Source organism: Phalaenopsis equestris, unplaced genomic scaffold, assembly GCF_001263595.1.
Source record: "Phalaenopsis equestris unplaced genomic scaffold, ASM126359v1 Scaffold000921, whole genome shotgun sequence".
NCBI classification, from domain to species: Eukaryota; Viridiplantae; Streptophyta; class Magnoliopsida; order Asparagales; family Orchidaceae; genus Phalaenopsis; species Phalaenopsis equestris.
The window spans coordinates 358685-370305 of NW_018165360.1; the positions used below are offsets into that span (position 1 = coordinate 358685).

The 11621-nt window shown below is 35.2% G+C and overlaps 1 protein-coding gene across 1 annotated transcript in view; it reads right to left on the reverse strand.

Moving 5' to 3' along the window:
• LOC110032319 (frataxin, mitochondrial) overlaps nt 1-10961 on the reverse strand; it is a 32000-nt gene extending 21039 nt beyond the window's left edge. The window contains exons 1-4 of the mRNA XM_020735904.1: nt 10573-10961; nt 10308-10380; nt 10162-10209; nt 9729-9823 (exon numbers count right to left, since the gene is read on the reverse strand). Of these exons, the coding sequence (XP_020591563.1) occupies nt 9729-9823; nt 10162-10209; nt 10308-10380; nt 10573-10835 (479 nt within the window). The 5' untranslated portion in view covers nt 10836-10961. The remainder of the gene's footprint in view (nt 1-9728; nt 9824-10161; nt 10210-10307; nt 10381-10572) is intronic.
• Between the last annotated feature and the right edge of the window lie 660 nt (nt 10962-11621).

The window sequence follows — 11621 nt, forward strand, 5'->3', positions numbered from 1 at the left end:
CATAAGATCAACATCAACATAGCAATTCTTAAGTTTATTTTTTAAGCAAACATTTTTGTTAAAAATACTTTATGTCATCACACATGCATATCTTAAATATATAAATTCTACATAGGCCCAAAAAATTTAAGATTCAAAAGTAAACTTCACCTCTAAAACAACGAATCATTGATTCAAAAGTAAAATTTTATGCCAATGCTAAGGCTTTGAATCACATGGTACGTATATAAAATTTTCAAAAAGCCTGGGAAAACTAGTTCATCAATAATAGCCCTCCAGGTAATGGAATCTCCTAGGCCTTTCACTTTTTGACCCATTGTTTTTCAGCTGGGCAGCCGTTGAACGCCTCATATCCCCTTCCAAATGCCGTCAATCTAACATATTCTTGTTCCCTAACTATTACCCAGCCACCTCCCAACTAGCTCAACTTCCTAAATGCCTTCTAAAAGCACACTAGAATGGCCCCACTTGGCCTTCTTATTTTCTTTTATATTATTATCTCTTGCGAAGAATCTTGTTATTAGAGGGTGATGATTATTGAAATTGCTTAAAGCTCTATTTCTAAGAAAACCTAGCCAACAAAATTCAACCAGAAACCCTCTCATCTCTTTTGACATTATTTGGCCCCTCTATCACTTCTCACTTCTCTCATTGCAAGTTAAAAGAGCTTGGAAACAAAGAAGATCAAATAAGCATCTGAGGATTGAAGCCAAAATCCTTGAAATGTCTCTGTTAGATCTTTGTTAGCTTCTTACTGTTTGAGTGATTAAGATTTTCAATATTCATTGGTTTAATGCATTTTTTATATGTTGAGATGGTTTTTTCTTCTCACTCCTTTTTCCATAAATAATTTATCATTGAGCCCAATTTGAGGACAATTTACCTTATTCCATGATTTTTGTGATGATGAAGACTCAGTTTCCTATCTTAATCTCCATTAAAATTTTTTAAATGATCTTAATTCTTAAACAAAAAAAGCTTTGGTGAATAAAATAAAAGAAAAATATTTGTTTGTTGGAAATTTTACAATGCTTACAATAATTATTTTCATGGTGAATTGCTTTCATGGTCCTCTAGTTGTGGCTACCCCCTCTCTCGAAACTAAGTCTAAATTACCTCTTCCCAAACTCTAATCAAAACGCCCATCCCTTGTGAATATTTTAGTTCATACCCAACTATCCAAATTATTCTAATCAATTGTCACCATTTCTTTGTAAATTCCTCCGCTTTCAAAGATGTACGGCATCAAATAAAATCAGATCAAATCATAAAGTGGGGATCATGAAGTGGGTCTCGATTCAAATCCTCTAAATTTGAAAAGAATATCAAGGCAATAAATTCTACTCACCAAATATTCTCCGAACCCACCTCATCCGACCATACCAACGCAAAATAAATAAATAAATAAATAAAATCATGCAATCGAACGAAACGATTTAATTTAACCTAAACAAAATCTAACATGTGTTCACCAAAACCTAGGCTCTCATACAAAAACTGTCTTCCGAGTTCCAACTCCCTTAAATTTTTAAGATCATTTCTCATATTTCTTGAGCAATTTTGTTGTGTGCGGTTGTCACTTGATTCTCAACAACTTTTATGTCAAAGTATTTTTGTTGATTTTGATGAGATGCATTATAGAATTCTTTACACCATTCCATTATGTCCAACATTACCTAAACAATATTATCCCATCCACAAACATAGCAAGGCTTTGAAAACTATCATGGAAACCAATATATTAAAAAGCTTATAGGATAAGAAGCTTGTATATTAGGAATATTATTTTAGGTATTTGATTAGAGGAGATCTAATCACGTGATCTTTTCTATATTAAAAAAATTCCTAATCTAATTACAAGATCTTTTCTATATTAGAAATATTCCTAATCTATTGAGATGGAGTGTGTATAAATATGTAACAAGTGTCCAATTATTAAGAAGAAAAAAAATTGCTTCCCTTTACATGGAATCTGAGCCTTCTTCAGGTTCGCCTTCATCCCACGATGACGTGCGTAGCTTGTCTTTGTTGGCTTCATCTATGTAGGTATCTTTGTCGACCGCAATCTGCTTCGTCAATTAATGCCATTTACTTCATCAATTAGTATTGTTTGTTTTGTCAATCTGCACAATTTGTTTCATTGATCGGCCTTGTCTGCTCTTGTTCAAAAGTCTACTCACCTCATTCATGTCTGCACGAAGAGGAACGCTCGGCTTATTTGGAAGAGACGAATCGACGGAATCATAGTTTCAAGTTGCAATCATGGATTTGTCTGCATCAATCGCCTTCGTCGCTGTTTTGAAGGGTTGTGTCAGCTCACAGAGGACGACGGATCTGCTCGACAGTGCCGAGCTTTCGGGCAGCATTCCTTGCTCCAGTGAACCCTCGTTGAAATTTTTTCTTCAAACTAATCGGCTTGTGTCAGAAGTGAATTTCCATAGTGGATGATCGAGTTGGCTCGTTGTCTGGAAAAGAAGCCAAACTGAATTGCTTGTTTAAAAATTGCTAATTGGCTCATTATCGCTTCAATCCACAAACAAATTGGTGAACCATTTGATTTCCAGAGAATGTTTGAGTTTGTCCATTTGTTTTCTGCAATTACTTTGGTATCATCTCCTCCATGTCATCCTGCAATAATTCGACTTATTGGATTGCCTGGACTAGACAACGGGATCACATCATCATCATTGAGATTCATTATAACATTCTCGTTGAATATTGGGCAATAATCATGGTTCTTGAACAAAAACATCTTGTCACAAATTCGGTTTCATCTGAGGCTAAAATTACTAATGATAAGCTAAACACCATTAATTACTTTTAGGGGAATAAAACAGTGGGACTCTACTAAGGAATATTTCTCAAGGAAGTCACCTCATTAATAATTCCCCAGTTAAGACTGATCTGAATTATTCTGAGTGGGTGAGAGTTGATGCTCAACTCTTGACGTAAATATGAAACTTTATTGAACCTCATCAATTTGGTCATATTTCTCATTATGACCGTGTTAAATATTTGATGGAGGAATTAGCATTTGTGTTTTCTGGGAAATACAACATTTCTCGAATATTTCATGTTTGCAAAGAGTTCTATCGAGCTGAACAACAAGATTAATAACTTACCATGTATCACATGCACTTTGAAAGTGTTCACAAAGAATTAAATGCACAATTGCCCTTCATTATTGATGTCTGGATTCACCCAACTCAAAGAGGAAAAATGACTATTATAATTTTTTAGCTGGCCTCAACTTTCAGTATGAAGATGACAAATCACAGATCCTACATGATCCTAGAGTTACAATTTTGAGGGAAGCCTAAACAAAAGTGTTGTTCCCTTTTCCAAGTTCTCAGGCTTTATCCGCGAAACGACTTAGTGCTCTCGCTAGCCAAAAAGATATAGACATCAGTAAACCTAGGTCTAAGGTAAGTATAATGGAACCTGAAATCTAGAAATCAAGACTCTAAAGTAGTTTGCTACTACTACCTGTTACCGAAGTTAACCCAAATTACAATAGGAAAAATAAATATTATTACCGAAAATAAATAAGTTGTTACAATTAACAAACTTGAAAGGAAAATTACAACAATACAACACAAGCAAACACTACAAAAATGTATCCTAAAGAAGGTGGAGTCGGCTAGGTTGAACGGAATAGTTGGCGGGTGTGGCGATAACAAAAGAATGCTGGTGACATCGAGGGGGAGGTGCGAAACTATAGGGACACCAAGTATGGTTGTTGTCTTGGATGGTGGCAGCGAGGAGTTCGGGTGGGTAATGGTGGAACAGCAAGAAGGAAATGTTCCCAGGCTATCTTGGACAGGAGCGACACAAGGGGAGGGCTAGAATAATAGGGCAAACCGCACTCTAAATGTTTGTGCCCACTTAACATTGATTTAATCAATAGTATGCAGGTTTTGCAATCTATTGTAAATGACCAATGGAATCACAAGCTGCTTCGAGAAGCCTTTGGCGAGGAGCTTTTTTAGAAAAATTTGGGCATTAATATTTATCTTAATCTCACTGAGAATAGCTTAGAGCTCAATCAGACCCACTCTGGCAAAACTATTACTGCTTTCTTACGAAGCCAAGTTTGATTCCCCAAATATAGACTACAGTTGGATCAAGAAACTTTGCATGCATCCGCGCGAGAAGATGTTTTGGTGGCGCTTTATCAATGATGTTATACCGACCCGAACCTGGCTTGCTCAAAGGGGGCTAACGGATACCAGTGCATGTTCGTGGGGATGTCTGGCATCGGAGACCAGGGACCATCTTATTACTAATTGTTCATTTTTTTAGGACTAGAGATACTCTAAAATCTTGGGGAATCTCTCCTCCTCACTTCAGTAATTATATCAAGGCTATCGAGAAGCTTAGTAAGGTGCCTAGAAGTGGAGTGCCGCATGCCAAATGCTTTTGTTATACTACCCATTTTTGTTGGAGGCCCCGAAATGCAAAATTTCATAACCATACTTATAGCACGCCAACTATTTTAGCAGCAAATATTCTCGAAGCACTTACCAACAGACCACTTTATATTTTTCTGAAGCACTGGGATGCTAGTCGATCAGGCGGGCCGTTTTATACTCCTCTTGTCTTGCATCCCCCCCTCCCCCTCTCACTTCTGGGGTGGCTAAAAATGAATTTTGATGGTGGGTACTTAGGGGGATTGTTCGTGAAAAGTAGGGTATTAGAATTGTGGCGGTTGTGCACTTGTTTGAGCATTGGGATGGTGCTCAGGTGGAATTGGAAGCTATTAAGTCTTTCCAACAAGTCGGCCAACATTGGATGTTTGAATGTAAGGGGCTTATCCTTGAAAGAGATGATGCTAATATAATACATTTATTGAGATCTACCATGAAGCGAGACAATTGGTGCCAATGATTGCATGATCAACCAGATTTTGCCTTTTTGCTTTCTTTGAAGCAGGTTTTTGTTATCTCATATTTCTCGTGAATATAATAAGGCCGCTCATTTTTATGCTAAGCGTACCCTTGGTGGGTCTTTTGTTTTGCTAAATATAGAGGATGATAGAAAACTTTTTACTATACTTGTAAATGATAGGTCTCTTTTTTGTACATCATGGATGAATACATGCATGTTTCTGTACATTTTTTATATAATAATGCAAAACGCACACTTTCAAGGAAAAACAGGGCAAAGGGGTGATTTGGGCGGCAACAATGACAGCGGCTGGGAGGCTAAGGCTGCAGAAAAATAGCTATCAGAATGTTGTCCTGGGCGGTTGCAGCAATGAAGGGCAGCCGGGAGAGACGTGGGGAGGATGCGAAAGGGGATATGGAAGATAACCACCACCACAAGAAAGAGGTACAGCCAAAGCACCACCCAAATCCTCAAATACATCCCTCGAAAGGAGAAAACAGACGTCGGCGGCTGTACTAAATAAAACACACCAAAAACTCTCTTCCAAACCCTAATACAACACATATATAGAAAATGACTAAAAAGAAATAGAGGATAACAAGAAAGAAAGCACAAGGAAGGAAAATGGGATTATTTCGATGCCTCTCCCACAATAGTTATTCTAGCGGTACTATAGCAGCTACAATGCCGTGTAAACTTTGAGTTGTAACTCTTGCGTCAATCTTCCGGGGTTGGGGAGAGCTTCAACCTCCTATGTCAAAACTTATGTCTATTCATTGTATGGCGCCAGGTTAATCATATTGAAAGTGACGCAAGCATTTTAATCTCTCGGTAATTCAATCTTTTTGACATTGACATTCTAAAGCACATCTTGATAGAATTGATATTCATTCTATTTTGGTACAATCATAATTAAAACTATATGTAGATGGGTATCCTCACAAACCAAGTCTCGAGTCATTAAAAGTGTAATTAATTTCTTCCACACTTCGTACTCGTCTGAGTGTGAGTGTATGCAATAAACTCATATGTAAGAAGGAATTAACTCTGAGACGAAATCTATGGCCGACTGGACCACACAGAAGTATTACCACTTAGAAGAAGTCTCCTCTCCTTCTTCTCTGAAAGGATCTGGATCCAATTGGAGACTTTTCTTCCCATAAAACTCCAAAGACAATTTTCAAAGTTGTGGCTCATTCTTCTTGTTTGAACATCTGATGGTAGGTACACCATTGAACTAAATCTCATTATTTGGTGACTCATCGTTGCCTAAATCCTCACAAGATTCTGATAAATTGTTATTGTATCTATCACCGGTTCAGAACTTGATACGGCTCCACATCCACCACCTACAACTTAGCCCATACCACCTATCACTAAAGTTAACTCTAGAATATCTCATCAACCTGATCCTAGTTCGGCACTGATATCATCTCATTCAACGAATCCTCCTCCCAGTGGCCTTGATCTAACTATTGCTCTTCAAAAAGGTAAACGTCAACGTGTCTATCCCATTTTCTCTTATGTTAACTATAACCATATATCTTCTACTTATTTGTTTATTGCTTCTCTTGACTCGATTGAGATCCCAAGCTCTGTTTAGCAAGCCCTATCACATTATGGATGGTAAGCAATGATACTTGATGAAATGAATGTCTTAACTGTAAATAGAAACTAGGAATTAATTGAAATACCTTCTGAAAGGAAAGTTATTGGTTACAAATAGGTCTTTACAGTTAAATTTTATTTTGATGGATCTGTAGCTCGTCTCAAAGCTCGATTGGTTGCTAGGGGATATACTCAAACTTATGGATTTGACCACTTGGACATGTTCACTCCGGTAGCTAAGTTGACTTCGGTTAGCCTCTTTTTATCCTTAGTTGTAATGAATAATTAGCTCCTACACCAACTTGATGTGAATGTCTTTTTGCATGATAATCACTTAAAACATGGAGCAACCTCCAAGTTTTATTCCTCAAGGGGAGTCTAGGAGAGTGTGTCATTTTCAGAAGTTATTATATGGACTGAAGTAAAAAACCTCGGGCATTGTTTGGAAAATTCAACAAATCATTAGAAGAGTTTAGGATGCATAAAAGTAAAAGTGATCATATTGTATTTTACAAGCAATCTGTTTATGGAATCAAACTTCTAGTGGTATATGTTGATGATATCATTATTACTGGAAGCAATGTGCAGAAAATTTTATCTGTAAAATTATTTCTCTAAAATCAATTCACCACTAACGATGTGGGTGCCTAGAAATATTTATTGGAAATTGAGGTATCAATGAGCAAGAAGAGTATATTTCCATCTCAAACGAAATACGTCTTCGATTTATTAGCAGAAATTGAGAAATTCTAAGTCAAATCATGCAGTACTACTATGCTTCCTAATCAACAACTTACCAAGGATGGAGAGCATTTTAATGATCCAGAATGATATAGAAAGTTAGTTAGAAAACTAAACTACCTCATAGTGACTCGCCCAGATATTGCTTATTTAGTTAGTACAATAAGTTCGTTCATGTCTTCCACCACAGTTCATCATTGGTCAACTTTGAAATAGATGTTATGTTACCTCAAAGATGCTCCTGGACAAGGTATTCTAGATCAGATCCATATGCATAAAAATATTAAATGTATCTCTAATGCAAACTAGGTGGGTTTCAAAATTGATCAAAGATCTAATTGATATTATGTTTTTATTGGTGGCAATTCGATCTCATGGAAAAATAAACAATAGAATGTGGTGTCACGATCTAGTGCAAAATTATCGGTTGATGATACAAGCTTCAAGTGAATTGATATTGATCTCCCAATTGTTGACTAAAATGTGATTTAAGACGACAGTTCTGGCAAAAAAGTGATGTAATAACCAAGTTGCAATTCATATTACCTCAAAACCTACCTTTCATGAATAAACTAAGTACGTTGAGATAGATTTTCACTTTTTTTGTGAAATATTTAACAAAATTTAATTTCTACAACCCATGTAAAGATTGGAGAACAATTAGGGGATAATTTTCACAAAGGCCTTTAATGGAGCTAGAGCTACTTATATTTGTAACAAGTTGGGCATGATAAATATCTATAATCCAACTTGAGGGTGAATATTATTGAAAGAAATATATTAGAAAGCTTATATATTAAATATCTAATCTCATAATCTTTTTTATTAAAAAATATTCCTAATTTATAGAGATGGGATTGTGTATAAATATGAAACATGTGTTCAATAAATAAGAAGAGAAAGATTTGCTTCTCTTTACAAAAACCAAAAAAACATTCAATGAAAGAAAAAAGTTCAAAATTCAAAGATTTAACTCAAATTGAACAGGGAGTTGAACCATAATGGAAAAAATAGACACTTGGTTAGACGGAAGAATAAGTTGTCAACTAGATGACCCAAAAAGACAAATAAAAATTGCCCTAATATGCTTGAGAAGTGCAGTAATTCTAATTCTCTAAAAGAGAATTTTTCAAAACCCATTGAAATGGATGCAAGGCAACCAACACCAACACCATTCAAGATCAAGCATCAAAAGGCTAAGGGAGTTCAAGTCAAGCACAAACTAATCACTAAAAGTTAGATCAAGCACGGGCTAAGGCACTTGAAGCAAACACTTTGTATTATTCACTTTTAATTTACTTCCTTATAGATTATTATATAATAGAAACATGTATGAATAGGACTTCGTTCTCGTTTGGCATATCAAATCTTTCCTACCCCTCCTGTTGATTGGAAAATCTTGAAAGTAACTAAAAAATAAAAAATAAAAATCAAAGCAATATTCAATATTTAATGGCTGAAGTCAGGAGCTTGGAAGATCTCTCCATTGGAGTACCTGGTATGTTCATGTTATTTGAGTGATTAAGAATTCAATGTATGCTAGTATGATGTTTTTTTATGTTGAAATGTGGTTTCACCCCTTATTTTTCCCATAAACAATCTCTCTTTAAACCAACAGCTTTTAAACACATAGCCCTCCATAGCCGTTGTTTTTATGATGATGATGATGAATCAATCTTTTCTCTTGATCTCCACTAAATGGTTTTAAAATGCCTTGAATTTGAAATAAAATATGCTTCAATTACAAAAATAAGATATAAAAAAATTGTTTCAAAGAAAAGATCAAAAAAATGTTGAAAATATCAAATAATGTTGTGAGGCTTGCATCATTAACATTATTACTACATTAAAGATATAAAATTACACTTAAACATAAATTAACTAAGCAAAGACTCTCAAAACAATTTGTGTATCGTAAGTTAAGAGATGACATGGCAAAATATATTCATGGAGAACCAAATTAAAATTTTTACAGCAAGCGGAATATAATTTAGAGTGTTTGACAAAAATTAAATATAGTTTTTTTTTTTCTCTTTTCTTTCTAATGTCATCAATAAGAAAGAATGATTTTTAACTTTAAAAACTTTTATAAATGCAATACTGATAATTCAAACATATATAAAAGCCATATAGCATTGCTTTTAAATTCTTCTAAAAGTGAAATATGGTAGTAAAACAATAGGTACATCTCGTGTTTGCTATATAAATATTTTTAAGGCCAAATCACTGCTAATCAGGCTAAGCATTATAGCAAAAATCATGATTTGAACTATTTAAAATTTGATTTACCATCCAAATCAAATGGCAAAGTTTATTTCATTGCTCATTCTTTAGTCTAACTCAGTTTCAATCACATCATAATTATGAAAATTAATATGTCAACACTAGCAATACCCTTTCATGGTATAAAAACGTTTTTAAACTTAAGTCTAAAGAAGCACATTATTAAAAGGCACCTCATAAATTAATGACTTAAATTATAAACCAAATACCTCACAGGTGAAGATAACCAAATTTGCCTATTTGGGGTTTGCTTGTTAATCACATAGGTGCCCAAGTTACCAAGCTTCAGTGTCAAAACCTGATTCTGCCAGTGCACATGGACACTACATTTCAGTGAACCTAATCAACTACAAGTAACATTTCATTCAAACATAAAAAAGAGGGCATTTGCATAAATACCATACAATTCTTATTTATAAACATATCAAACACCTAAGCATTCATATACATGCACACCAAATCTCTAACAACGCATCAAAAATACCACCATCATTGTCTTACTAAAAGTGAAATACACATTTTTTATGCATAGGTCTATGACATCAATGAGTTATAAGTGTAAATATCAAACTTTAGGCGTAAGATATGCAATGCATGTAAATTTCCGGAAAAACAAATTCCAAAAGCATCAATTTCACTGACCCCAAAGTCAATGTCAAAACCATCACTCTGGACGGAATCGCCATATTCCTAACACCCAAATGAGAAATAAAACATCATTAGAACTAATCAACAACACTGATTCTGGAATTCGGGGACTATAAAAATAAAGATTAAAGAATAATTACTTCAAACTTCTCCTGCAGATCATATAAAGTCGAATCAGCTAGCCTGTGAAAATCATCCTCAGAGACGAGCATTCTGTCAAGACAGCACACTTAAGTAAAAAAGGGAAAAGCAAGCACTAAACACACATATTTCATGGAAAGAAACAGAGTGAAAGAAAGGTGAAAATTGCAGATAAAAGCCAAAACCAATTTCATGGAGAAAAGCATAGAACATGTGAAGCCGAGCTTTTATAGAAAAAAAAAAATCAACTTTTTAAGGCCTTACTGGTAATCAATGGCAGTCGGACCTGGATCTTCGTCCATCTGAGAAGGATGCGAACAGAAGAAAGCCGCCCTACTAGAAAGGCTGGGGAACTCGAATAACAAGAGCTCAGCTCTTCTGATGGAAGACAAAGCCGTGGGAGAAAGATGGCAAGGAGAAGAGAAGAAAATAGTGGAGGAGTAGAGAGAGCGTGAAGCCATAGAAGGAAGAGACCTCCCTGCTCGTAACTGGCGAAATAAAAGCTTATGGGAAGACGAAGACACCATAGGAGTTCTGCGAGACGCCAACAAGCCAAGAAAATAAGGGCGTTGGACCGATTCTTCGAAGAAATGGGAAGCTGAACTGCGAGGCGCACAATACGGACTGGCAGCCAAAAAAAAAATGCAGTAGAAATTTTATTGTAGGAATTCTTCTGGAGTTTCAATACTAAAATTTTTTATGTGGGGGATTGTCTTGATGTCACTATCAATCATACTAATCTTAAAGCTATTGCTTGTCCCAAAATCCTCCATGAAGTGTAACAGTAGTTAAATGAGGAAATAACAATTACTTACCTTCATTGATAAATTCTAATTAGTCAATATATCTATTTGGATTTACATAGAGATTATCTCAAATGAACAATAACTTTCTACATCATAATGGTGTTGATAACAAAGTGCACAATATTATTTGGAACATTATCACTACAACTAAGGACTATGCTGAACTTAGCCTTTTTAGCATGGACACCATAATATCTTATAGGCAAATCAAATACCATTTGAATCCATTACAACTCTAATTATTAAGTTTGAGAGCCTTATTATTTCATGATTTATTGCCTTCTTCTTACTAAGGACTTTGAGTTGATAGACAATAATGGGTGTGCTCGACTCACCTACCATAATACATGGTGCATCATGTACAACTCATTTAAAATATCCTTGATGCATGATAGAAAATTAATGATGGTAGAGTAATGGATTATCGCTTTGGCATTGCACGAGAATTCAGCACACACTCAGGTAAGAGAAAACAACTAGTAATGACACTAGAAGTTTTTACGTGAA